General features: G+C 39.4%; 1 protein-coding gene across 2 annotated transcripts in view; it reads left to right on the forward strand.

Annotated features, from left to right (window-relative positions):
• The first annotated feature begins 432 nt into the window (after positions 1-432).
• LGR5 (leucine rich repeat containing G protein-coupled receptor 5) overlaps positions 433-25,708 on the forward strand; it is a 145,962-nt gene continuing 120,686 nt past the window's right edge. For both annotated transcript variants that reach the window (XM_054445429.1, XM_063646504.1), the window contains exon 1: positions 433-927. In XM_054445429.1, the coding sequence (XP_054301404.1) occupies positions 716-927 (212 nt within the window). In that variant the 5' untranslated portion in view covers positions 433-715. The remainder of the gene's footprint in view (positions 928-25,708) is intronic.

Below are 25,708 nucleotides of genomic sequence, written 5' to 3' on the forward strand. Positions count from 1 at the left end.
TTGTTTTGTTTTATTCTGTTTAATCACTCCAAGTATCTCATCCATTATTTGAAGAGGGCTCGGAGGAAACGTGCGGCATCCTCCAGTCCTCGTGCGTCTGTTTAGGTCTCTCCGAAGCAGGTCCTTCTCGACTCTTAGATCTGGGTCTCCAGGACGCATGAAGGGGTAAGGGTGGGGGCGTCCCCTATTCCGGCGCGCGGCGCTGAGCGCTGAATCCTCCCGGAGGAGGCTCAGTGGGAGCGCCGAGAACTCGCCAGCACCGCGCGCTGCCTGCTGCCTCCCAGCCCAGGACTTGGGAAAGGAGGGAGGGGACAAGTAGAGGGAAAGTGGGGCCGGGCGGGGGGTGCCTGGGAAGCCAGGCTGCGCTGACGTCACTGGGCGCGCAATTCGGGCTGGAGCGCTTTAAAAAACGAGCGTGCAAGCAGAGATGCTGCTCCACACCGCTCAGGCCGCGAGCAGCAGCAAGGCGCACCGCCACTGTCGCCGCTGCAGCCAGGGCTGCCCCGAAGGCCGGCGTGGCGGCAACCGGCACCTCAGTCCCCGCCGCGCTTCTCCTCGCCGCCCACGCCGGGGGGACAGGAACGCGGCGCCTGGCGCTGCAGACGCCCGCTGAGTTGCAGAAGCCCACGGAGCAGCGCCCGGCGCGCCACGGCCCGTAGCAATCCGGTGCTGCCCTCCGCCCGCGTCCAGCTCGTGGCCCCCTACTTCGGGCACCATGGACACCTCCCGGCTCGGTGTGCTGCTGTCCTTGCCTGTGCTGCTGCAGCTGGCGGCCGGGGGCAGCTCGCCCAGGTCTGGTGCGTTGCTGCGGGGCTGCCCCACACACTGTCATTGCGAGCCCGACGGCAGGATGTTGCTCAGGGTGGACTGCTCCGACCTGGGGCTCTCGGAGCTGCCTTCCAACCTCAGCGTCTTCACCTCCTACCTGTAAGTACTTCCCCACGTCACTCCGGGAGAGAGGCTAAGAGGGGAAGGCAGGTTTGTCCAAGGCGAGGCTGGAGGCTCCTTGGCTCCCGCCTGCTCGGGGGGGAGGGGGGCGAGTTTGTCAAGGGCATCCTGGCCAGGCCTGTTATGGCCCCCAGAGAAATGCACGTGTCTCGGGGAGTAGCGTGCCGGCACTTTCTGGACCCGCAGAGAAATGGCTTCGAGTGCAACCCGGGAAAGCGCTGCTGCGCCGCAGCTTCCCAGTCCAGCGCTAGAAACATCGCAGGGCGAATTCCTGCAAATGCAGGCATTTGCGTGCGGAGTGGGCATTTGTGACCCAGAGCCTGGTACCCAAAGGCAGGCTGCCATCTGGTCCCCGCCCCAACCGCCTCTCTGCGTCTAGTCGCATTCCACGAAAAGATGGTCTATAGAAAGCTTCCCCAAAGAAGAAACAACTTGCCCAGCTCCAAAGGGTTTTTAGTCTGCATCCCTTGCACAGTGACGTGATGTAACCTTTTTGGTTTTTTTTTTTTCCTCTTTTCCTCCCTTCCTTCCTCCCTTCTTCCTTCCTTCGCTCCCTCCTTTCTTTTTGTTTTCTTTCTTTTTTAACGGCGTGATTAAAATGTGGCAACCACAAACCCCGATTATAGCTGCCAGAACGTTATCTTTACCTTTGGCTGCCCGCGCCGCCCTTTGAAGTGCCCGCGGCCGCTGTGTAATCTTTAACCATCTCTTCCCCCGGGGAGGAAAGGGGAAGTGGGCTGAAGGCTGTTGGGCTGGTAAACAGCGGCACCGACACCCAAAGGGAGACCTGAAGCTCTCTATCATCCCTGGGGGATTCTCCCACCCCTTCTCTCCCCCACTGCAACTTCCAAAGCCCTGAGGCAGCGGCTCATAGCATAATTTTTTCTGTGGAAAACCCAGGCCCGAAGGTAACAGGTGGTTGGGTGAACGCGGTGACCCAGGAGGAACCCTATTCTCGGAGACCAAGGCAACTACTCTCTCCACCCCCGTGCGAAGCATCTAGGGCTTCATTCCGTCCAGCAGACACACCAGGTTCTAGGCCACTCTGGGAAACAGGTGCTCCTTACCACAAGGTGAAACATTTAGGTTTTAGTTCAAGACATTGCAGCGAGCCCACCCCAAGCCCATGCAGTCCCAGTTTTCGGCTTCTCTGATGTACCTTGGCAGGAGAGAGTTGGGATGTTTGTGAACCAGTTCTTCCATCTGTTTAGTTGTTTTCTGGAGGGAAGAAACATGAAGAGGCTTGCACAACATTTTCCACTAGGTAGTGATTCTTTTTCTGGAGACAGAGTGAAGAAGAAAAAAACATCTTTTACTGGCTTCAATATTGTCTTTAAAGAAAGGTACCATCCTGCTAGATTTTAGGATTGGTAGATGGCAGGTCGCCTCCTCCTCTACCATAAAGCTATTTTGACTGCTTTTTCTTTTTTACCTGAAAGAATGTTAAAACTATTTTCCCCACCAGGTTTCCCTTCAATTGCACACGTGCATGTGGTAGTGATATTGTTCCAGGAATGGAAATCTCTCCTAAATGATCATGCTCTCAGAATTCACATTTCCTCCTCCTGAACAGCTATCTCTACTACAAAGCAGAATACTCATCCCCAACCACTCTAGTTTAACTGCTAAAGTCAGTGTTGCAAGGATCCCGCGCTCTCCAATGCAGTGAATTTCTGAGACCAGTTTGGCAATTTTGCTCAGCAGCCTATAACTCCTCTTCCCCATCACCCTGAAGAAGTTTGACTGTATGCAAGGGAGGTGTGCAGTACCCCCAAACACTTAACCTACTATTTAAATCATACATTCATTATAAAATATGTTTAAGAATACAGAAAATAAGCTTATGAATAGTTCCAGATTGCTTTCTTCTCTCACTTGAAAGAACAAACATTTGTTAGGCTTCCGTTACTAAAAGTTGGCATAAAATTCTGCTTTAAACCATTTCCCACATACCTCAAATGCATTTAACTGTGTCCTCCATGTGCTCAGGAGAACTTACTGCCACCTACTGCCAATGTTCCCTATCTATCTATAGATAGAACAATCTATCTATCTATATTATAGATAACCTCTTGAAGTTAAGATACTATTAGGAAATTAAGTGCCATATTATTCTCATGTGATGACAGCCTGTACCCTGGCCTAAGAAGACATTTTCCCAGTGCCCTATGAAATATTAAACTCAGAGTGTCTGTAAAAAGTGATACAGTAAATGTTAAATACTTATTTCTAATGCAACACAGTTCAGGGAATACGAGTGCTGAATATAGAAGTCAGTCCTGAAGTAAATAACCAATGTGGTGTTCTTTATAATGTGTGATTTCATAATTTGGTGTCCCTATATACTAAAAAGTGCCAGGGCCCATGGGATGCCCTTTGAGCAGGTGTTGAGGATTTGGGGGCTTTGTTGGTTTTTTACAACCACAGGAAGCTGTGCAGACATTAAGGGTAGATGATGCCCTCTTTTGGTTACACCTAGTATTCTCTGACCATTTCTGTCTTCACTTGTGCAGCCAAAACATAAAAGAGGAATTTTGATTTATTCATATTCAAATAAATGAGTATGTGTTCTACTGATTTTCTTATTTAAAGGAATAACTTCCCTTTGATGTTGAAAGGGAACACAAAGTTATAGCTCCACTCCACTGGGGCCCAGTAGAAATTAAGCCTTGATGAAAAAGTTGCAGTGTACAAAGACTGATGTGGTAAAAAGCCAGGACTACTATCTTTTATTATTTGTAAGAGGTTATCATCATTTATTTAGTCAAAATCTTATCTCCCAATCCCTCTCAAAAAAAGAACAAGCATTTCCTTTTCTTCAAACAGATTGATGATGGCAAGTTCCAGCTGTACACATTTGGCAAGTAGCTGTACACATTTACCACAGTCTGAGAGCTGGCTAGTCAGACTTGTAGGTAAAGAAAGTTTCCTACATCTCTTCACAGAATGCAAGCACTATTTATATGCCATTTTGTAATCTTTTTTTCCCAGAAAAGCAAAATTTTAAGCCAGTGCAAATATTAATATTGATTCTCTTTTCTTACTGAGCTGCCTTCCACAGTAGGTCTTTAACTGGACCAATAAACCAAGTGAAAACGCTGGAAAAATCTCAATCTTCATCTCTTCTCTCCCCCTGCTCCCCCAGCAAGTGGTTATGGGCTCTGATTTTACTAACAGGGGCTAATAAAGTCTACTTAGCAGAAAATAAGGAACATACCAAGGATGAGATATAAAAGACAATAATGGTTTACGACATTTAATACATCTCTATCTACCAGTTGTGATCTGTCCTAAATAAAGTAGTTCTAGCACCTAATCTTAGTATAGGTAAGTTATTTTAATACATCAAATGTGGACATTTTTATTAATACGGTCTTAAAAGTAAACTCTCTGCTACTTTGATGTGTCTGTCATCTAGTTAGTGTGACATTCAGATAGAAAACTAAATCCTAATGAACATCCTAATATAATAAATATACTTTTCTTTATTGGTCCAGAACAGCTATTTTATTTCAAAGAGAAAACTGAATTTTTCTTTGCTGTTGCTTAAAGGCATTCACATTTCATCCATAAGCAAATTTATGTTATATAAACCAAAGGGACCAGAGAAAAGATATTTTTTTTAATTATATGTAGTTTGGTTACTTTTTCATATGTAACTTTGAAACAAAATTTAATTTTACACATAACTTGTAAAACTAATGTTAATAAGAACGCAACAAAAGCCACAATTAGTTAAATCAGGCACCGCCTTAATATCATAAATGTGTTTTAAGTGTTTAAGATGCAGTTTCAAAATGAAAGATCCTTTTTAGAATCGTCTTTGAAAATGAGTTAATATAGTTCTGCTTCTCTTATCTTAAATAAAAGAAAATGTACTTTAGAAATGATTACAAAAATAGTAACTCTTATAACAGCCTTAACATTTAGACAATTACAAACATTATACAGTTTGCTCTAAGATGTCCTTTTAGAATTGTTTAAAATATAATGATGCCAGTAAATTTTCTTCATTTTAATGAAGTTCTTTCTTTTTCTCCAGGATTCCTGGGGATTTTTCCCATAGTGTTTTTGTTATGGTGAATTATTACAACTAACTGATAACTAGTCTAAGTAATTTTTTAAAGTAGTGAGCTCATTCAAACAATTTTGTGGCATAAATTTAAAATAAATATTTACTGAATATATTTAACATATGCATGGCAGAGTTGGTGTGACAAGAATGAATTTTTACATGTAATAAACATGATCTTCAGTTTTTTTCTTTCTTCCTTATGCATTTTCCTCAAAGTAAAGGAGTTCTGATGTAGCAACAAAAGGTAGCAATCAAATGAGTTAGAAGATCGGAATCAAGAAATAGCCTGTGTAGTTAAACAACATCATGTTTCGATAATAGACCAGTCACACTTGGATGTGTTTAAAGAAGTTTAGAAACACAAAACTGGTCTATGATTTCTGAGAGTTAAGTATTTTATCTGAACTGTTTTATTGTTTTCAGTTTTCAAAATATATATCTATCAAAGGCATAGAAATTTCAGACCAAACAATTAACCCAATAAAGCTATCAAAATTAAAGACATTATAGAATATTTATAATTTTATAACTGATACTTAATTTTGACTTACCTTAGCAAAGCATTTTTTTGTATTTCTTCTATCAAATTCGTGCATTTAAGTCATTTTAGCTACAAATTTAAGTATGTTTCTGAATAATCTAAATCAAATGCCGTAAGACAGAAATGAAAAACAGTAGTGGGTTGTCCAATGAGCAGTTTTGTGAAGTAATGTTTTTGTTTGGTTCAGTTATTATGCAAATTTAGAATAATGCTAAATGGCACATTTTCTTGTAAACACTTCCCCAATAGATACTTCTGGTAAACTGAAGTCTTCATGAGAAGACAAATTCCTTCCTATAAGATTCAACTTCCTCACTCCAGTTGCAGTATTTTCCTTTATAGAGCCTCATTTTGTAGTAGAGAGATGAATCAGACTGGCACTAAAGCCACAATTGGTATATTACAAATAAAACAAAATGAGCTGAGTATCTAGTCCTGTTGCTATTTTTGATGTATCTTGGTAGAATTTCACTTGTTAAATCTGCCCATGAGTTCTAGCCCACTGCAACTCTTTTATTCCCAGATCTGTCAGCTTTAATCCACACTTTAATTTAACCATTGTAAATAAGCAACTACATGCCCAATTTCACCTATGGAACTCTATGCCAAAAGGAGACATTTCATAGTCTATAATGTGGAATTTTTAATTAAATTCTCGTAATTCAAAACTGATTTTGTTATCCGTAAGTTGTATGGTGGGAAGCAGGTCCTTTCTTAAAATCTGTGGCATTTTTCTGTTTAATGGATTAAGCCCAATGGGAATGCCTGGCTTGAAACTGGAAGGGAGAAAAACATTAGTCATTTGATTTCAAGAAATGGAATAATATATCTAGTGGTAATGCTAAAAGGCTCTTAACAGGGTGTTAGCATTAGTGGAAAACTATTTAAAAGATGTTTCATAAGCAGAAGTGCTTCCGTATATCCTCATGTATTACTTCTCTTTTTAATGTTTAAGTCTGGAATTGGAGACGCTGAGATTTACTTGGAGAGTATGCAAAGGAACCAACTCCTGACCGTGTAAACAACTTCCTGAAAGTCAGATGGAATAACACCCTAGGGTTTCATGGTGGGCTCTTTCCTTCAGGGCTTATTCTTCTTTGGCTGTGAGCTCCTCCAGGGTAGGGCATTTTCCACTTTATATCCTAAGCGCCTATACCAATGCCTGGCTCTTAAGGGAGTTCAGTAAATACCGGTAATGTCGAATTGAGTAGAATTGGCTGAACCAGTTGCTGAAATCCCGGTGGCTAATAGGAGTCAGAGAAAGACAAGTGAGAACTACTAGTCTGCAAGTACGAACAACACGAGGCTGCTGGCCACAATTATTGTCCAGCCCCATTTGAAATACAGCTGAATTGTGTTCAGTTTAAATGATGCAATGAGTTGTTTATTTCAACACATGCCATGATTTACATGTATAAATTACTTTATTATTGTAATAGCAATAGTCATAATAACTGATAGTTGTATTGTGTTTCCTAAGTGTTCGGCACTAAATACTTTACTCAGTCATAGGCCCCGCAAAGGTACTAAATACTTTACTCAGTCAATGCCCCCCTTGTGGTGGGGCAACTTGTGACATTAGGAATGATAATAGTACCTCTTATTAGGTAAGCTTACTGTAAGCTTATTTCAAGTATTTCCATTGCTCAAAATATTTTTGGACTTCCTTTGAAGTTATCTTCAAGGCCAGTTTACAGCAACCCAAGAAAACAGGCTTTCCCATTTATACTTATGCCTTGTAATCATTTTAATTGGTGCTGAAATATTTTGGTCCATTTTTCTTTTCAGGAACACAATTTATGAAGCCCTAATACCAGAAATATTTTTTCAGGGAATTCCAGAGCAAAATGCAGTTTTCAATTTTCAAATAATGTGAGAATTACGTTATATAGTTTAGGGCCAATATTACAAGTTTAGTAGACATCTTTTTATATATCCATTTTCTTACTACCACAGAAACAATTTTTCTTGTCTTCAAATCAGAGATAAGTTGCAGTAGCTGCCAGAATATTGTGAAGAGGGATCAATAGATTGGTAACCACCTAGGCAAGAATAAAACTTTTTTCCCATAACCGTATCTATGTGTCAAATTAAGTAGCTGCATTCTTTGGAACTATTTCTCAGTTCAGACAGACATGAACTTTCTTAACAGGCAAATTCTATTTGAGCCTGTATTCACCTTTAAAATGGATGAGATGAGATAAATTGTTGTCACAAAGGTATCATAATGTTATTCATTTGATTCACAATAGAAAATTGTTTCAAAGTTTTATCAAATCCCCCAACATATTTTTAAACTCTGCATGGTTTAACCACTAGACAATTAGTAATACAGACTTATGTGTCAATTAGAAACCTGGATAAGTCATAGAAAAGTCCCCTCCTTCAAACAATGAAAAACCTTTTCTGAACTATGCATTTAATTTCCTCAGTCCTTTAATTCAGCTTATTAACCTGATATACATTAATCATTTATTGTATTACAAAGTCAACAGAAAGAACAGTACTGATGTTTAGAAAAATTAGGATATGTTTGGGGTACAGTCTCTAGAATGTTTTAAAATAGTATTCTCATACTCCAGCTTTTTACTGACTTAACAATTTAAAATTATTCAACAATCTCTAATTTTCAAATGTCCTATTTTTTCTATATGCACATTTTCCACACACTCATTTTATCCTTCTTGCCTTCAGAAGGAGTGTTTGCTTCTTCTTCAAACAAGGACTGTGATGGCCAAGGGGGAAGAAAGTGTCTCGTGCACACACTAATACACACACCAACAAGAAACAATTCCCTTTGTGCCACTTGCTTGGCAGAAATGATACAAACGTTGGCAGGGCATAGCCTTGGAGGGCCGACCCTTTACAAGGGAGAGACTGTGGAACTGGCTGCTTGAAGGCACCTTCAGTTTGGTTCAGAAACTGAAATGCAGAAGACAATCGTCCTGGCAAAGGGAGCCCAACTCCAGCTGAGAACGCGTGCATGGAGCTGACCTCCCTCCTCAGCCTGCCAGGCGAGATTAAGCTTTCCTCAAGTGGTCCCTTGTTAGCCTGTCCTTTTTTCCGTGTTGCTCATCTTTCACAACTAGAAGCCAAGTGTTTCAAACTGTTCCTCAGTTTGCAGCCAAATTCCTTTATTTCCCCCTTCCTCCTCCTTGTCTCCCTCACACACACACAAACACACACACACAACTGTGGTGACTAACCTTACACGCGTGCCTTCTTTTCAAAGCCTACACTGAGAAAATAACCTTAGAATTTTTAAGTTTCACTAAAACACTGGTAAATACTTTTGTTCTCCTTTTTTCTTGAAACCTTGATTAAGTGGAGCAGAGACCTCTACAAAAGATGTCGATTTGTAAAAATAACCTTTCTTTGATCAAAAAAGCCACAAAAGTGTACTTCTCAGGAAAGTAGGAAACCACACATGATCTCAAGTGGAAAAAATATAAAGAATTTGCTGAATTTTTAACCTTAGTACATAACAAGGATATTATTTTAAAGTTGGTTGGTTAATGTGGGCTGTGTTAGAACTTTCAATGTGTTGTGTTTGGGTTTATGCAATGTTATTTTAATGAGTTTATTGGTTCGATGCACAAAACACCACGTGGTGCTTGAAGGTTTTAGGTTATAAATTTTCTCATGAGGCACTTACTTGAAGGAACTCTGTTACATAATCAATTTGTCTTTAAATCTATCCGCACAAAATGTAACCTTTCAGTTTTTTACATATGTGGTGATTATTATGTGATTATGAAAACCAAATAAAAATTTCCATAGAAGATATTATATTCCTTAATGAACTATTTTGTATATATATTGAAGTTTTCACAATAAACATTTATTTCACAGTATTTGTTGAGTGAATCTACAAAGTGAATTTGGAGTCTTCTAGTAAAGACTGAGAATAAAGAATCTTCCTCTTTATTTTGTCTTTGTACTTCCTGTCCTGAAGAGACCCTTAGCAGACATGCCTGCATTTGGCAATAGGCCTACTCTATCATTGTTACAGTGTTAACTGTACAATAGAGAAAAGCCTAGAAAAAGAATGGCAAGAGAGGTGGAAGGGCTAATGGAAGAAATTTGCTACCCAAGGGACAGTACTGACAGAACTGAGAGACTGTGAGTTACTGGACTCCACTAGACACCTGTTCCCAGGGGATACACTTCTCCTGTGCCTCTCTTTGCCTTTCTCCATCCCTCGCTTCAAGATAGTATCAGAGAACTGAAAGGATGCCTTTTCCTTATCTCAGACACTTTCCCCACCAAGGGCTTCAAACTAGAAGATGAAGGGAAGTTTAGAAAAAAGAGTCCTTGGGATTTAAGTATCAACTCCAGTCACCAAAACTGGGGTCTCTGATTTTAATTTGGAAAAGCTACATTACTGTTCCTGTGGTGGAAGATCTTAACTCATGTGCAGCCCCTGTTCTTCAGCAGCTGTTGTTCTCTGGGACTAGTACAGGAGGAAGTTCAAGATCTTTTTTATTGAGTCTTCAAGCTCGGGTAGCAAAAGGAAATCCTAGTTAAACCAGATTCTCCCAGGATGTGAGCATATCTCATTTGAAGATCTTAAAAGATTTAGCAGCATGATTAACTGACAGCAAGTGTCCACCTTCCACCTCCCAGCTGCTGGCCTTCCAGGAAAACATCTACTTCCCCAGAGTCTTATAGTCATAAGTGTTAGGTAGATATGTTCTCGTCCTGAATGACTACTACATAGTAGTTTGAAGCCCTCTTTGCCTTAGCTGTAGGAACATCTCAGAATATAATTAATTGTGTATTGCGAAGGAAAGCAAATTTGGGGAGATTTATGTTAATTATAATAAACCTAATTTAGAGCTTGAGCTAATACCTAACTACATTTAGAGTAAGTTCTGTGAAGAACTAAAAGGATAATCTTTTATCCACAAATTACCAGAATGACTAAGCTGTATATCTAAGGTCGCATTACACAATGCAAGACTGAAATCTAATCGTGATTGCTAGAGCATTACCCTAATTGCCCAAATAAACAGAATTAAAATCACTTCAATGGGTTACAAAGGATTTCAGTGAGTCAAAAGCTATGGCTACCCAGGGAATTTAGAATGGAAAGAACCTTGGAATTTACCTAATCCAACGTCTTTATTTCACAGATGATGAAATTTATGTTCATAAGGGGTTAATGACATTTTCCGAAAATCACTCAGCTAGCAAAGACAGAATTGGACTCCAGATCTCCTGAAAACCCCAGCCCAGTACTACTTCTTGGTCACCTTTACATTTCAATGTCAAATACTCAAATGAACTCAAAAACTCCCAGTTACTTTTCCAGATGTTGCCAAATAGCCCATTGTTTACACATGTTATGTATGTCCATATCTAGACGTGTACCTGAATTTTAACAATATCATCTTATTTTGGTCCACTGTAAATACAGACACAGTGTCTCTGTATCACCTAAAAATCTGCAAAGCAAAAAGGAACACTCAGATTTAGTTTGAAGAATAATTAAGCATAATGAATTCCCCAAATGTCTGTTCATAGTTGTCATTTACTTCTTTTTTCTTTTTTTGGTAAAATGGGAGTATGGCTATGTTGCCCAGGCTGGTCTCGAACTCCTGGCCTCAAGTAATTATCCACCTCAGCCTTCCAAAGTGCTGGGATTATAGGCAGTAGCCACCAGGCCCAGCCTCTGTTCATAGTAGTTAAATATGTGATTATTGTAATTAAAATTTCATTTATGACCTTAATTTGATCACATTTTGGTTGCCTTAATGTCTCTTGTAACTGTTCTCTTTCTCTTCTAGCAGTGAAATTGCACTAGTCCAGGGTCTACTCACTTTTTTCCTGGATAACTGTAGCAGTTTCCTGTCATGGTCTACACAGACCCCGAACACATACACACACACTCCCTACTATCCTGCTACTCTCTTCAAGATGCACCTCTGGTCATGTCTTACCTATATTCAATCCTTCAATGGTGTCCTGTGATTTCATAATAACTTTTAACACCTCAGTTTAGCCCACAAAGCCAACTGTTTTTGCTTCATCCCTAACCTGCAACCCCTGCTGCCAATTCCCCCTCCCTAGCTCCCTGTTAAAAGAAAAACCTTAGACAAATTAAACTTAACAGAGTTTAATTAAACTTAACAAATTAAACTTAACAGAGTTTGGCAGCCCCCAAACCAGAATAGGTTCAGAGAGATTCTGGCAATGCCATGTGGTTTGAAGAAGATTTATGGACAGAAGAGGGAAAGTGAAGAACAGTGAATGGAAGTGGGGTGCAGATCAGATGGATTGATTACAGCTTGGTGTTTGCCTTATTTGAACAGAGTTTGAATGGTTAGCCATCTTTGATTGGACAAAACTCGATGCTTGGGACAAAAGGAGGTTACAGTCTCTTTTCACATCCAGTTAGGTTGCAGCTTACTGTGAACGGAGGAACTTTTACGCCAAACTTAGAATATGTGAAGAGATAGCTTTAGTCTGAATTTAACACCCCAAGCTCTCTTCTCTCCAGCCATTTCAAACTGCATCTTACAATTTCCCTATTGCATGCCTCCAGGTGTTCACATGTGTTGCCATCTGCTGGGATTGCCTTTCTTCTTTTGCTAACCTCTATGAGTCTTTCCATACTCAGCTCAAATGTCACCTCCTCTGGGAAGCTTTCTGTAACCCCACATTTTAGAAACCTGTATTTGATGCTCCCACATCATGCTGAACCCACTTTGATCATAGTGCTCACCACACTTGATCACCATATTTCATCTACTTGTCTGTTTCTACTACTGGACTATATACCCCTTGAAAATTGGATCAGAACACAGAATTCTTGTATATTGATCAGGTTTTTCATTTTCTCTATTTTATGGTGCTTTGACATCTTGGAGCCTTGCTGCTCCTACAGAGACTGCCCCTCCTAGGGCTAGAGAATTCCTGGAGATAGCAAATGATTTTCTTGGGAGTGCACCTTTCATATGCAAACCAACCAATCCAAAATCCACACCCCCACAACCACTCCCATTCCCAGGCTCTTTCAGGGCTCTTAACTCTAAGTCAATATTCCCCTGTTCTATTCACCCCAAGCTCAGATTTCAATAAATTGGGATAGCCCCTACATCCCACAGCACACTGAATTATTCAACTAGCCAATCCTAAACCTGCTTACCCTGCCTTGTCCATTCCTTCCCATGGAGACCACAATAAAGGACCTTGCCCATGCTTTTCTTCTGTTCCTTCTATCTCCAGACTGAGCCCAGAGCTTTCCTGTGTGGCTCTGCATGGAATGGTGGGCCCTCTCCTCTTGGGAACTGTGAGTAACAAACTCCCTGTTTAATGGCAGTCACCTCCTGATCTGTTGGCCTCATCACACCTGAATAATATTAACACCTACATTTTAAAACACCCTGTGTCCACGCATGTCTGCATCTGGGCAACTTCAAAAGAGCACATAGCCCAGGTAGACTTGAAGGACAGTCAGCACAGTTTTCTCTCTGGAGGACACTCTTCTGTTCCCCTAAACTCTATGTAAAACTCAAACTTTGTCCACATACCTAAGACATAAGATGCCATTTTCTAGCTACAAAATGTGCAATGGAGTGAGACTACTTGATATAATTTCTGATATAATCTTATAATGTGATGACAGAGAGTTTCTTTCCTCTAAATTTTGCAGACTGATTGTTTGTAATATCCCAAGACAGAGGGAAAAAAATTCAAAAAGTGCTGTTGATGCTTTTACCCATAGTTCCTCATTTGACCCTCCTAACAGTAAAATAGTTGTTACTATCAACATGAGAACATCTCTTGATGTTAGAAATGAGAACATTTCTTGATGACCATCGCAGCTTTATCTTCAGTGACCTTGACAAGTTACTCAATGCCTCAGTTTTCTCATATGTAAGATGGCAATAATGACATCTACCTGACTAAGTTGTTGTGAAGACTGGTGAGATAATGCACATAAAGCACTTTGCATGGCACCTCACTTGTGTAGGATGCATTAAATGTTAGGTGCAATTATTTCTGTTGATGATGGTGCAGTTATTATCATACTAAACTCATGCTTTTCAAGTATACCATGTTGTCTGTTACTATTATTCCCTAAATTAGCTAAATTAATTGCCCTGAATGTTTAAAAGTATAAGTGTAATTTTCATTAAACAAGATTTCTTAATGTTAAAAACAAGAAAAGAACAGCAGAAAGGCACCCACTAGGTAAAGAACTAGAGGAGAAAGAAGGGGCATCTTCAAATGAATTTGGCCTCACCCAGCAACTGTTATAAATAAAAATATTCTAACTTTTGTTTCTGATCCTTGGTATCAAATAGACAAAAGATTATGAGTTTTAAATGAGGTTTCATATTTGCACATGAGTATGTAGCATTTTGAAGACACTGCACAAATCTCCAGGATAGCTGAGGGCTGAGTGAACAATTTGTCACAGAGAGTAGGCTGATGGCACGATGTTAGGACTCTACTCCTCAGATACAATTTAATGAATGACCCAGAATTTGTAGTCCTGGGCTTGAATTGCTTTTATCCTTTCCTTTTTTTTTTTTTTTAATCTCATCCACCCCCATGACTTTTTCTGACTGTGAAAGAAAAATTCAGGTTGGTAGCTTCTTGTGCTCTTAGAAGCTCCAGTATCAGCTGTTGATTTGCTACAGTGGCAGGCAAAAGATGATGGATTTCAGGGGACTGAGAGAAGGTCGGGAATTCAACCTTCCTTCAGAGCCAAAAAATACATTCAGGAAAACCCGAGATTTCAACACAACAAAAATGTGTTTCTTTTTTTTTTTATATTAACTGAAAAAACAGTTCTACTTTAAGAACAAAAACTGATTTAAAGAATGGGCTTGTGTCTACCCGAAAATACATCCAAAATAATCTAATTTTCATGAGGAACTTCAGTACTCATCTTTGATAAGAAGCAGTTGATTCAACATAATTGCAGGAAGGATCTTTCAGTCAGTGATGGCGATGAGGCTAATATCATTCTCTGAGAATAGTAGGTATCAATGATGTGAATCTGTGTAGGAGAGGAGATTCAAAGTTAAATAGGGGGTCAAAGCACCACTTGGACTTGTGTTTCAAGCAGGAAGCCTCTGGAATTAGGTCCAGTGATCCTCAGGGGAGAAGAGAGATAGGTGAGCAGTTCTTGGAGCAGACAGTCTTTTAATCCTATTGGATGAGCCCGTATTACTGTCTCTGCAGATGTTCTGTACCCTTCTGCAAAAGAGGCAAGCTGGCTTTTCCCATAACTGATGAAATCAAGAGAGCAGGTCTGAAAAAAACAAGGGAAATCTCCTTATATCTTACTACGTGTAAAAAGATGATTCTGGAATTCCTGAGTTCCTACTGAATTAATAAACCAGGAAGCTGATTTATTTTGCTACTCTAAATCCAACATGGAAGAAACCGTCAGACATCTACTACGTATCATCCAGCCCACCTTTATCAAACAGCGTAAATAATCACCAAACCAAGGGAAGCAGAAGGCAGCAAAAGTCGAATAATTTCCAGTGAAGAGTCAGAGGATCTCTCTCAGACAAAGGGAAATCCTTCAAGTGGAGAGGAGATGGTAGGAAGAAAGTGGCAGACCAGAGGAGATGAGACTGTGGCAAATTAGAAAGAAATAAAACAATACCCAAAGAAACTCAAAGGAGAGGTGAAATGCAAGACAGATAGAAGAGTAAGTCAAGAGGACTACCTGCCAAGCATAGCACAGAGCTTGGTTACTGGCTCCACTGTGGAGCTGGCTCACCCCATGGGTAGAGTACAATCCTTCGAGGTATCCACAAGGCACACACACACGCGCACAAACACACACACCCACACAAACCCCACGGCCACATCTCTGCATATACATGAAAGAACAAGAAAAAAAAAACACTCATTGTGGAAATACCCTCAAAATCTCAAAATATATATCTAACCTATAGGATAAAGCAACCGGAATACTCCTGGGAACTGGGAAATGATTATCACTATGGTGCAGGGGAAAAAAAGCAAACAAAAAACAAAACCAAAAAATGCAGGAGAGTAGTATACTACATTAGAAGTCCAGGTCTGTAGTTCTTAAACTTGCCAACACATTAGTTCCAACTGGGAGCTAATTTAACCATCTTAGAGCCCAGATCCCACATCAAACCAACTAAATCACAATTTCTGAGGGAAGGAGCTAGGCATCAGAATGTACTTTAACTCCCCAAGGAAAATTCAATATGCGACCAAGTTTGAGAACCACTGATCTGAGCCCAGCTACCCCGCTAATCAGCCAGAGAATCTCTGGCAAGATGCATATCCTCCCTGCCTCAATTTTTGTATCTGTAAAATAAGAGAGGTGAACACATGTTCTGAGGTCTCTCCTAATTCAGTCATTCTAGGAGTCTACCAGCTTGATATTGTGTGTATTGCAATAGGGCAGGTGTAGCAGGATTGTAGCAAATGGAAGGTTTCCACACACCCACACCCACTCCCATTTTGGGCAACAAATCTGGAAGCATTGTTTACTCTCCTGCCGTGAGCATTACTTAAAATGACTTTATTTGTTTTACAGTTTAGAGAGCCTCTGTAGGTAGCCTCAGGAGCCCATTCATTCATTAACATTAAATCAACAAGCAGACCTTCTTTCTGCCTCTCTCTAGCAGGATTAATGGATTTTGGCATGATTTGTGCACCTAGCAGCAAAACCTCGTGCTGAGAAAGCTAGCAGGCTTGACTAATTCCCAGTAGTGCTAACTTCATAAACTTACTTTAAGCTTTTAACTTTGACTAAAGATTAAAGGTAATGACTGCACGCTGTTGTTTGGATGTATGGTATTCAATATACACAAAAAATTATACAAAAACGACAAACTATTTGATAAATTAACATCGTATATATATGTGCATATAGATATGGTTTTTATGCCTATGAAAATACTCAATTCTGTATATATAAAAAGATCCTCTAAAACACTGAGAGATTTATGTAATAAATAACCATAGTAAATAGAGTATTGACAGATATATTTGTAAATTGTAAGCATAAAAATTTATGGTTAGAATATTATAATATACTGATAGAAGACCCAGTTTCACATGATGGAATATTGACTATGAGAAATTTTCTAAGAAGCAAAATTATTCTACTCAATGAGACCAGTTATCACCTATAAAGCATTCCCACACATGACTATGCTTATACTTTTTTATTCCAGTCTTATATTAAATACAAAATTTAGATAAGTCCACATGAAGACGGGAGAGAAAAGGAAAAAAATACAATATTTCCAGCCCATCTGACAAGACTACATAAAAAGCTTTTGATCAAAGGGTCTTAAGTACACTTTACTGGTGTGACAAACAACATTTTTATCCCTTTATTAGATTTATTTTTCTTCTGAAAACTGCAGTGACCAGGGTATGGTTTGTGAAAGAAAGCTGGCAGGGTTGTGTTCTTTGATTCCTAATTAACACCTTCAGTCTCAAAAGAGAACCAACAGAAATACCATAAAATGTTGCAGCTGCATTGTGATTCCGCTTGGTTGGTTTGTTAAAAGTCGGCTGGGCATTGGCAGCTGCAATAAAGGGAAAGCTCAATGGATGTTTTGTATTGTGCCCACTGAAGTGAAAGAAGGCAACCATTTTATTTTTCAAATGGGCAGCTGCAGAGGGAGGTTTAAATGGAGCTAAATGCAAGATTTACTGTTAATTTATAGTAAATAAATAAAGAAAATAAAACCTAGCTTTCCAGTTTTTACAGTCACAGAACAGACATTTTAGCTAGAAATTATTAAGGACAATCATTTCAGAGCTTTTTAGCAAACAATTTGGAGAATTCAGCAACAAGGAATAGCATTCATTTAAAATCAAAATAGCCTTTTTGAAAGAGCTGAGCAAGCCAAAGCTTTAGAAGCTGACATTTCCACTTTGAAAGGTAAAGATATATCTTTCCTGTCTTGGGTAACGTAACTCCCTCGACCCACTTTATTGAAACCCTAAAATTTGTTCAGATGGAAATTGAATAAGATTCCATACACCCCCATCTCACTTTTTTTTTAAGAGCATGGAGTTGAATTTTGCCTGTGGTAGGGGAATAAAGGAGGCATTTAACTTTGGTCAGATAAATCTCACTCACATTCAAAAATGCAATTAAGGAAATATGTAAATCTAGATGTTTCATCAAATGCTAGCTAAGGGGTTACTAGTTCTTTTCGAACACAATGACTGAACTAAAGAACTTTAGTGTCTGTGTAAGAACTATTGTCCAAGCCGCAGTCCCTGTTGGAAACAGAGTCCGGCCTGGCCGTGGGAAATACCTACATATTTGACACAGACCCTATTTCTGAGAGAAAGGGGATGGAAGAGAAAGTATGGAGATTTTACTGTTGCATTCTAATCAACCATGATCTGCCTAATTTGCTTTGATCAGGAAGATAAACTAATTTTTCTATGGGCTGGTTAAAAGTAATTAACAAGCCAAAGCTTTCATGTTATTTCAAAAGAGCTAAAGTAAAGGGGATCAGAAATTGTAATGGTGGGAGCTAAATACATCTTTTCTGCTCATCTAAGAGCACTGTTCATTCAAAATAGGGTACTGACACAGAAGAGAAACTCCAGCTAAAGATAGTTTCATGGGCTACATAACCATTGTAAATCCAGGGATTTACATAGTAAGTGCTATGTAACTAAACAAGGTTACCAAAGGTGACTTATAATTGGTGTCTGTGTCATATAGTCCTGCTGTTTTGTGGGAACACCTTTACCTTCATGTAAAAAGGTGCAATTATTGTCTGGTCCTAAAGCACTGTTGGTTTTTCCCTGAAGCTCAGCCTTTCACATGTGAGTTGTTGGAGGGAGTTGCCTGTGTTTATTTGAACTCTAAGCTGTTGCTGCTTCTCTCACGTACACAGACCCAGCCAGCTTGGGATCCTACAATCCTGGACATACTAGAATGGGATCTAAGATCAAATTGAAAAAGTTAATCAGGAACCTGACGCCACAGATGCTTCAATTTCACAGCCTGGTTCATGGTTTTTGTGCCAGTTACCAACTTCAGTAGTGCTGCCTCCTCCTTTCTTGTTTTTTTCTAAGCTCCCAAACACATGTAGTCATTAGATGACAAGGAAAGATTTTGAAATACGGGACTTTGTTTCTTAAAAAAAATCCACTATTTAGTGTTTTTTTTTTCTTGTTGATATGACCTTTGCATTACTTCACTTTTCAAACTGTTGTAGTAGATATGGTATCTGTAACCCTACTGTAAACTTAATTGCTTTTTTGGCTACTAATCTCCTGTGCTAGGGTTCTTAGATACCAAAGTGTGTATTTCAAGTCAGATTTAATGTTCTGTATAAAATGAGAAGATCTTTTAAAAGGGCTTCTGTGAGGTTGGAGCTCAACAAGCTTCAAGGTTATAGAGAAATTATTATTGTGGAATAATTCTAAAGGAAACTAGAAAATATTATTTAAAGACCAATATTTTACCTTACTTTTAAAATTACTTAATTGGATTTAGTTTTCTGATTTTTTCTACTATTTTTTGGAATGCTGCAGTCAACAAACATTTTAACTCTTCTTTCATTGTTTTAAAAGTCCTTAAGCAGTGTTTAAAAATGTAAGTCTGTTTGTATTTTCTTGCTAGTTTTTATAAAGTCTAGAAAAGATGGCAACTATTATGAGTAAGAAGTCAATCTATGACTGTGGAAGAGATCTTTCATAGTGTCAGCTTCGTGTTCCTGCAAATTTATTCATTCATTTATCCATTTATTCACACAATTAATATTTATCAACTGCCCACCTTGTGCTAGATGCTGCGGGTATAGCAGTGTACAAGATGTACACAATCCTTGCCTTTGTATGGCAGCAGAAATTTTTTAAATGCATATTTAAATGTAAATTATTAAGATGAAAGAGCTCTGATGGCAAACAGGAGTGCACTAAAAGAGAACCTGCCTGGTCTTGGTGGTCAGGGAACACTTCCCTTGGGCAACGACATTTAATCGGAAACTTGGGGGATGAGTTAGAGTTAGCCAAGGAAAGGAGAGGGAAGGAGTATTCTAGACTTTCCCATTTAAGTCTCAGCACTGGCTGAATTCTCCTCTGTGCTTTCTGCACTTATAATATATAGCATGACCTAGTAAGACCAGTAAGTACCTTATACAAAAGGAGACCTTAATGCAGTCCCTAAGAGGCAGAATCCTCCTGTGAGATCTGACCTATCATTACTAGGAGCCCTCTCATAAGGCAAGGCACTCTGCAGTTGTGTTCTGATTTCATAAATGTACCTTCTGCTTTACTGGCTTATAGTTTTACTGGGCATATCTCATTCATTTTCAATTCTTCTGAAATACAATTATGAACTCATTTATTTGCACCCCTAATAATAACATAAGGAGAAGGTGGTAATCATGGCATATGAGCCTGTACATTTTCCCTGCATTTGATGGGGAAGCCAGAAGCTGAGGGCCAGGTACATATGCTGAGCCCCATTCCCCACTGGAAGTAGAAAGCATGATTCCACTCTATTCTTCTCTCATTCATGGTAAACTCTCTCAATTTTTGTTCACAAGGGGGAGCTGGCCAAACCTAAGTTTATTAATTCAACTATTCAACTGATATTTGTTCCTCACCTACTATCAGGCCAGTTCTAGACCAGGCCCAAGAAACAAAGATGAATTAAGGAACAGCCTCTGCTCTCTGGAGTTCACAATTTAATTGAGGAAGACAGGCAAGAAAACAAAAGTAGTGTAGTGGTTAAGAGCCTTCATCTGGGGTAATCACTTGGTATTGGAATCCTGGTACCGCCCCTTATTTGCTTGGACAAATTATTTGTACTGATAATTTAGAATAATCATTACTCCTATAAATTATAATAATTTATAATTATCAATATTGTTATAAATAATTATTACTCCTCTGGGGCTTCCATTTTTCTCATCTGTGAAATAGAATGTTTGGGCTAGAGCTGTTTCCAAGGGTTATTTGCAGACCACTTAGAACAGTGCCTGGCAGGTAGTAAAGACAAGGTAAGGTTAGCTATTATTACTAACAGAGGTTGGTATAATGTCCTGTGGAAGCAGAGAGAAGAAAATCATTCACTCCACTTGGAGTTGAAAATACTTCACAGAGAGGGTTGTGTTTGCCCTGCTCTTGAAGAATGAGGAGGTTTTCACCTAGAGGGATGGGGCATACCCTCTAGAAGTCAGGACCCACATCAGCGCAGGCACAAGAGTGTGAAAGCATGTGGAAGGAAATTTTCAGATTTGCTGAACATGAGACAACAGTGACGGGAAATGAGAAAATGATGAAGAGAGAAATACAAAAAGGATCCTAAGAGTCACAAGGACTCACGGAAGACACTAAAAGTTTAGTGTGGAGAAGTTGGCTAAACTTACTTCTCAGTTCCAATCATGACTTCTGCCTGCCAAACAAAGCCTAAGGTCCTTCTTCAAGTTTTCCTTCACAGCACGCCAAGCCTCTGAGGCTCAGGGTTTTCATCTCACTCTGTCATTGATTAACTATATGACTGGCAGGTACCATTTAACTCTTACTGATTTGTTTTTTCTTCTACTATCTGTTATATCTTCTGCTAAATGATAATTCATCCAGTGCTCATTTTAGTGAATATATCCCCCTGGATTAACTTTATATACAGTAAGGGATGCTTAACTTGCAAATTAATGCCATGTTTAACCCACAGATGTTATATGTCCCTGAACCGGTGGAAAAGTGGAGGCAGAATCAGATTGGGATTCCTCTATAACTTGCTTATTTTCTCAGGAATCATCCAGCCCCATTCTTCCTCCTCTCCTACATAGTGACTTCCATTTCATCCTGCCTTACACAGCGCTTCCATTTCCTATTGTAAAACAGGGCTAGTTTTCTTACTTCTCCACATCTTTGCTCAACCCTTCCCCTGCAAAATAAGTGAATGAATGAATGGTTTCCGCATAGCACTCTCAACTAGGCTTTTATCTTGAAACTCAATCCCACACACTTCAAAAGGCTTTCAGAAATCATTGCTCTGCTGAGAACAGAACCATGACAGATCTTCCCAGGAATTGCTCCTTATCCACTCTCCTTGCCACAGCATCTACATTTGGGGGTTATAATCTGTCTTGCACCTTTTCTGGTAGTAAGCACAGCAGCCGGAAACCAGTTTAGCTTTATCTAGATCTCCAGGCTTCTGATGACCTATGTGTCTGCCCTGCCCCCTTCCCTCATATCTCAGAAGGGACATGTTTGCCTCTTTTCCAAAGTTATCATGCATCTATGATCTGTCATTCCATTCCCTTTTATCTCCTGGGAATGATAGTTTATTCATTCAGCAAATTTGTATTGAGAATGGTTATGTAAGGTGCTATGGAGGACATAAATGGAGATAATATCAGTTAATTCTCTTCCAGACATTTGAAATCTAAAAGGTTAGTATCATTCCATACTGTATTAAATTTGGTATAACTTGGCATTTTACTTGATAAAGTGATTTCCCTTTAAAGATATCACCATAGCATCCTCTATTTCCCCCTTTTAGTCTATTTATTATCATGTTCCCCACTAGCATAGCACTTGGCACATATAAGTGTTATATACGTATTTTCTATTGGGGGAATGATAGATTCCTCACTTCAAAAAGCAAAGGGTCTTTCCTGTGCTCTTCAATTTCCTCAAACTGTTTCCATTCTGTCTCCTCCCCCTCTCTACCAACATTCTTGAAAGAGAAGGCCATATTCCTTGCCACCATTTCATTACCGCCCAGTCACTCTTTCATCCCTTTTGAAATCAGCCTGCCACCTCCACCATTCAACTGAAATCACTCTCTCTTAAACGCCACCAATGACCTCCTACTGTCTAGTCCAAATGGCCTTTTCTTAGTCCTCAATCATCCTGGACCACTCTCTAGCATTGCACTCTGACGACCATCCCCTTGTCCCATCTGAAGTGGGGTGAATACTCTAAGAATCCAGCCTTAAATGCACAAGTTTTGGAATCTTCCAGGTGTGAATTTGGCCATGGTCCAAAGCTCAGTTTCATTATCTGTAAAATGGGTTAATAGACCCTGTTATCTGTGCTTGGCACATGCCTGCTCAGCCTCCTAATGGGTCTCCTTATCTCCCTCTCATCTCATGCATGTGCCACTGCCAAATCAGTCTTTCTAAACTGGATGCTGATCGTGTCACTTCCCTGCTCAGAAAGCTCCAGCAACACCCAGGGATGGGAAAACTCCAAATCCATAGCCCTATATGCAAGATCTCTACAATCAGCTCAAGTCATACCCAGCTGTGCTCCAACATCAGGACTCATGCAGGACTGAGAGTCTGGAGAGGGTTTCCTCTGTCAACTAGGCCTCTGAATGGCTGTCATTTAATATCTCTTTATCTAGTGTCTTCATTAGCAGATTGAAATCCTAGGTTAATTTAAAGCTAAAGCTCCTCCTAGCTATAAAATGCTAAGATTTGACCTTTCTGGCCTTATTTTTCCATACTCTCTTTTCAACTTTTCTATTCAGGAAAATTGGACTGGGATCCATTATTCTAACCTACTTCTGCTTTCCTCCCCCCTGTCTCTGCTCTCACCAGTTTCTCCCATGGGTAAAAATCCTTCCTGCAAGCTCTTCTCAAGTACAGTCTCCTCATCAATGGCTGGGAGTAATCATCTCACCCAACAGATGCCAGTCATCTTTTATGTTGCATTCATGTCAGGCGAGTCTCATTTGGACCACCGCAATTTTCTCCTCACTCTTCCCATTGCCCCACGGGTGTAAGCTTTGCACTCTGACTAATTCCATCTTCCTACTTGCCAGTTTTGGCTGTGCCACACCTCACTTAAGGACCCATCATGCTGCAACATTGTCCAGTGCTTCAAATCCAACATCTTTATCCAAGGCTTCAAAACACTTCATTAATACATCCCAGATAATCTTAGTTCTCTCACCTGCCCACTGCTCTTCAGGGAAAACTCAAACCAAAGTAGTCATATCATATATGGATAGGGCATTAAGGGGCTTGAATTTTTAATATTAATTGTGTCGCTAACTAGACAAATGCCTTTACAAGTTAGTATAAAAACTTCAACTGTGATTGTATTTTATTAAAAATTTAGTATTATGGTTTTAGCACATTTAGTCACTTTACAATAGATTAAGTAAAATTATATAAATATTTGAGTGCATTTATACTCCAGCCCAGTAGTTTATAACTGGGGCAAAAATCAGAATCATTCATGGGGATTTTTTTAAAGTTCACATTCCTGGGTACCACCTCCAGAAAAACCTGAGCATCTGTTCTTGAACATTGACACAGGTGATTAAGATTGCTGGATTGCACAACTCAAAGAATTGTGCAGTGCACAGCTCCACAGCTTTAGGAAGTGACCCAAAGTAGACTCAGACTGTATATTCTCTCAGCTTCAGTCAAGAGGTTTACCTAGGCTTTAGCATTAGAAACATTTGGGTTGAGATCTTAGCTTTGTCACTTACTTGATGTGTGACTTTGAACAAATTACTAAGTCTCTCTAAACCTCAGTGTCCACATCTATAAAATGTGACAGTGATAGTACTCACTGTAGAGGATAAAATGAGATTGGTTCTACAAAGTACTCAGTACAGCACCTAGCAGATAGCAAACAATCAATAAATGTCAACCATTATGATGACAATGATGATTATTTAAGTCTGTCTCTCCAAATCCCTACTTGACTAAGTAGCTTTGAGATCAATTTATGATAGTACTACAGAAAATATTAACACAAGGTAATTGACCATTCTACTTGTATACTTGTAAAGATTAGTATCTCTGCAACAAATGGCTCTCTTGCATTTATTATTTATCTACAGGTTATTGGAATATATTTTAGCATATATAAATCATAATATACATATATGTATACATATATATGTGTGTGTATATATATAATCTCTAATACATCAAATGACCATGTAAAAGGTCTTGATCCTGCCTGACTTTTAAGCCAAAAGTTTAAAAGGAGGCCTTTGTCAGTATAGGCAAAAAAAGTACTGTCTCAGAGGTTAGCTGATAACTCTTTGAAGTGTTAATTTTTGGCCAAAGGAATATAGAAACCCCTGCAAAAATATGTTATTATAGGGTGGACTTAAATGTCAGTTTATAAAAGATTCTTTAAATCATGTATGTTGTATTCCTTCACAATACTTGCAAATGTAATTAAATAATTACTTGCATTATTATCAGCTTAACGTTTATTTCCATGAAAAATATCTCAAAGGAAGACTCTAAAGAGACAGGAACTTTATCTGTCTTGTTCACTGTTGAATCCCTTGAGCCTAATACCATGCCTACCACATAATAGGTGCCAAGTAATATTTGTTGAATAAAAGGAAGAAAGGAGGATAGGAGGGAGGGAGGGATGAATGTTTGTATGTCCACATATTTATCACAGACCCAGGAGCAGTGCCCAGAATCAACTTTGAACTACAAGTGAAATATACAATCTGGTTAGGGGTATCCGACATATTCAGAAGTACATGACATGAAATACACTTAATAAGTGTTTTAGGAAAATGATGACTTTCCAGAAGGGTTAAACACAAATAGAGGAGACCCAGGGCCGCAGGCTGATCTAGAAGATGGATTGAAAGAGACAAAAAAATGAACTGAGTTAAGAAAAATCAGAATTATATCACATAAGCTACAATTATGGCCCTAGGGTAGACAGAAGGGAAATAATCATAAGTCTATATTAAAGAGAGTTTCAACCAGCTAGAGGATACATCTGTTGTTTGAATAAATACATTCAATATCATAATTGCTTTGATTTTAATAGTGATATTTAATTTAAAATGTCTTTGAACATTCAAAGTTGGCATGAGATTTTTATGTTCAGAAAACAGGGGTGTAGGTTAAAAAAGTTTTCCTGGGAAGCAGACTTGGGGTTAGAGATTTGAGTAAAGAATCTCCTGGGGTGTACCTTCAGGATCAAACCTGCAGAGAGATGGAGGACTGAAGAAGGCAGGATTGGGCAGAGGGAGAAGTTAAACTGAGATGAGGTCACAAGATCCTCTGCCAGTACTACAGGGAGCTCTGGCATGGAGTGGCCCTTCAGAAATGTCCCTTCATACCTTCAGACCAACCAGTTATTGGATGCAGGCATCCCCCTCCCTAGTCCCTCCTCGAAGTATGACCTTGGGCAAGGAGCCT

The sequence above is a fragment of the Pongo pygmaeus genome, chromosome 10 (assembly GCF_028885625.2).
Source record: "Pongo pygmaeus isolate AG05252 chromosome 10, NHGRI_mPonPyg2-v2.0_pri, whole genome shotgun sequence".
Classification (NCBI taxonomy): Eukaryota; Metazoa; Chordata; class Mammalia; order Primates; family Hominidae; genus Pongo; species Pongo pygmaeus.